Consider the following 3,074-nt stretch of genomic DNA (forward strand, 5'->3'; position numbering starts at 1 on the left):
CAGTTAATTATACAAATTCAAACATAAATTTTTAATAAGTTGTACTTATGCATAATCTACTTGTAATTTTAAATTTTAACTAATATACATCAATAATCAGTAATAATAAAAAGACAAAAAAAACAGGTGTAAAAAGACCAAAATGACCCTAAGTTAACTGAATTAACGAATTTCTATAACAGTTATTAGTCGAGAGGGGAAGAACATGACAACCACGAAGACCATCTCCGTAACTTTTGAAGTTTAAGAATGCTAGTAATAGTTTTTTTTGAATACCACATACTAACCATCTTAATCAAAACAGACAGAAATAAATAATTTCAATGATACAATTATTTGAATTTTCGTTTTTTCAAAATTAAATGTTGCTTTCAAACTTTAATCAAATGGGACCAAATTAATCAAATAAATTACAAGTTTGTATTGAACCAGAAATATAATATAAGAAAATACTGATGATGTGAATATATCTGTATTTTATTCTAAAAATTATATCGTGCACGAAATTTACCAGAAAAAGGGGTAGAAATTTAGTCAAATAGATATAGTATTATTCAAATTTATATGGAATGGTATAAGGTGAGCACGATTAAAATTCAATATTATGTAATTAAATTATTTAAACTACGTACCTAATCACATTCAAGACTTTTAATTTATCCAATAATTTATCAAATATTAAATATATTATAAAAAAGAATTCTCAAGCACATACATCTATATCCAATCAAACCCCATGTTTATAGAAAATCTTGATCTTATACCTATGCATCATACATACATAAATAAATAAATATAGAGAGATTTGAGATCATGTGAAACAAGATTGTTTTCTTGAGATAGTAAGACACGGTTTTTATATTTGAAACTTTACATCAAAACAGTGGGAAGGTAACATTCACAGTGTTTTTGCAGTGAAGATTCGAATTTTTTTACCTTCACAACATTTTTTTTTGTGAAATTTCAAGTGTAAAAATCGTGTCTCACATGAATCCACCCCCCCCCCCCCAATATATATATACAAATACATACATAGACTTGGGATCATGTGAGACTAAGAGTTTTTCGTGAGACCCGTAAAACTAATTCTCAACCCTTGAATTATATCTACAATCTGAACATTCATAATCACAAAATTGCCACCGTGCAACTTTAGACCACTAAATTATTAGCTTATAAAATTGATCAATGAAAAACTCTTAGTCTCATGTGAACCCAACCCTACATATATACACACATATATATATATATATATATATATATATATATATAATCAAGTTTATGCATACGTATAAAATCAAGTTTTTTTAGAAACATGGGGTTTGATTGGATATAGATCTATGTGCTTGAGAATTATTTTATCAAATATTTATAATATATATATATATATATATATATATATATATATATGCGTGTGTATGTGTATATGTATAAAATTAAGAACATCAAAATTAGTTTTATAAGACACCTTAAATGTCTAAGCATCGTCATAAAAAGACTTTATTAGGACTTAATTAGTTTATAGGATGAAAACCAAAAACGTCAAATCTAAAAGTATTAAAATAAGTTTATACAACACTTTTAGGTGTTACCACAAAAAATTTAGAACCCTTGTTAAAAAAATGTATGTGTTAGCTATTTTATACACCATTATTTGAAAAAGTATCATATAAAAAACGTTTATAGGACAATTTACAAAACTGTTCTATAAAATAACTAATACAACACTTTATTTATAAAAAAAACTTGTTGAAATGCTCAAAAAAACATTTTATCAACCTATTGTAACACTTTTATATAAGATGTTTTATAGTTTGGTCTTATAAACGTAATAACTATAAAGTGGTCTATTTAGACGCTTAGACATTTTACGCGTGTTATAAACCCAATTTTATTGTAATGATTATTCAAAAACCATAAGGAAAACTACATAAATACATGTTATACACAACATAGAGAGAACAAGAGGTTTAGAAGAAAACCCCAAAAAACTAAAGAACACCATAATAACCGTTCATGTAGACAATATACACATATATATATATAAGTAATTGAAATTGTTTATTAAATTTTATGCACATGTGTATACCGGAAAATTGCTTACAAATTACTCTTATGCATGCATACCGTCCAGATGAGATGAACAGTTTACCAAAGTCTTCCTCAAATATTTATTTTTTCTAGTTTTCTTGAACCTATATGTATGCATATATATATATATATATATAGAGGTTGGGTTCACGTGAGACCAACCTATTTTCATGAGACCGGTGAGACCACTTTTTTACAATTGAAACTTTATAGCAAAACACTATAAAGGTAAAAAAAGCCGAACATTCACAGCAAAAACACTGTGAAGGTTACCTTCGTAGTGTTTTACCATGAAGTTTCAAATGTAAAAAATGGTCTCACGGGTCTCATGAAAAATAACTGGTTTCATGTGATCCCAAATCTATATATATATATGTATATGCGTAGTTCTGAAAAAGATCAAAAAGAAGAAGAAAAACATGAATTAAGTAATACTTACAACATCAACCCAACGAGTGAAGAAAACTGCAGTGATGAAAAGGGTCACTAAAAACACAGAAACGAAGGCTGACACGTGGACGCCGGTGTTCTTCAGAATCACGCCGGACATGGAAAGCTGCTTACGTGGCACGGTGGCCGGAGAACCAGAACCACCATGTGCTGCCACACCACCACCACCACCAATTATTTCTCCCATGGAACCAACCAATTGAAGCTCTGCAACTTAACCAACTCTCAAGAAGAAGAAGATGAAGAAGATCATGGTGGTATGGTATTAAAGGAATCCCAATTTATTTATTTATTTTTAATTTAAAAAAAAAAAAAGAGGTTTTATAGAAAGAGGACGAAAGATGGGAGGTGAGAAGTGGGATTCCTTGATTTTATAGTTGATTATGTTATGGTCATCAATATCCTTTTTATTAATTATTATCTTAATAAAAGTCAAATTTTGTATTAATTAATTCAATTAATATAAGAGTAAATTGCATTTTCCGTTTTGTTAATAATTTCTGTTTTCGTCCTCGTGTTTAGAAACTGTGGTT

At 28.3% G+C, this 3,074-nt stretch overlaps 1 protein-coding gene across 1 annotated transcript in view; it reads right to left on the reverse strand.

The window, feature by feature from the left end:
* Positions 1–2,752, reverse strand: part of LOC112526799 (protein O-glucosyltransferase 1-like) — a 10,383-nt gene extending 7,631 nt beyond the window's left edge. Inside the window, exon 1 of the mRNA XM_025137219.1 lies at positions 2,531–2,752. Within this exon, the coding sequence (XP_024992987.1) occupies positions 2,531–2,728 (198 nt within the window). The 5' untranslated portion in view covers positions 2,729–2,752. The remainder of the gene's footprint in view (positions 1–2,530) is intronic.
* Between the last annotated feature and the right edge of the window lie 322 nt (positions 2,753–3,074).

Source organism: Cynara cardunculus, assembly GCF_001531365.2.
Source record: "Cynara cardunculus var. scolymus isolate 2C chromosome LG 14, CcrdV1, whole genome shotgun sequence".
Taxonomy (NCBI): Eukaryota; Viridiplantae; Streptophyta; class Magnoliopsida; order Asterales; family Asteraceae; genus Cynara; species Cynara cardunculus.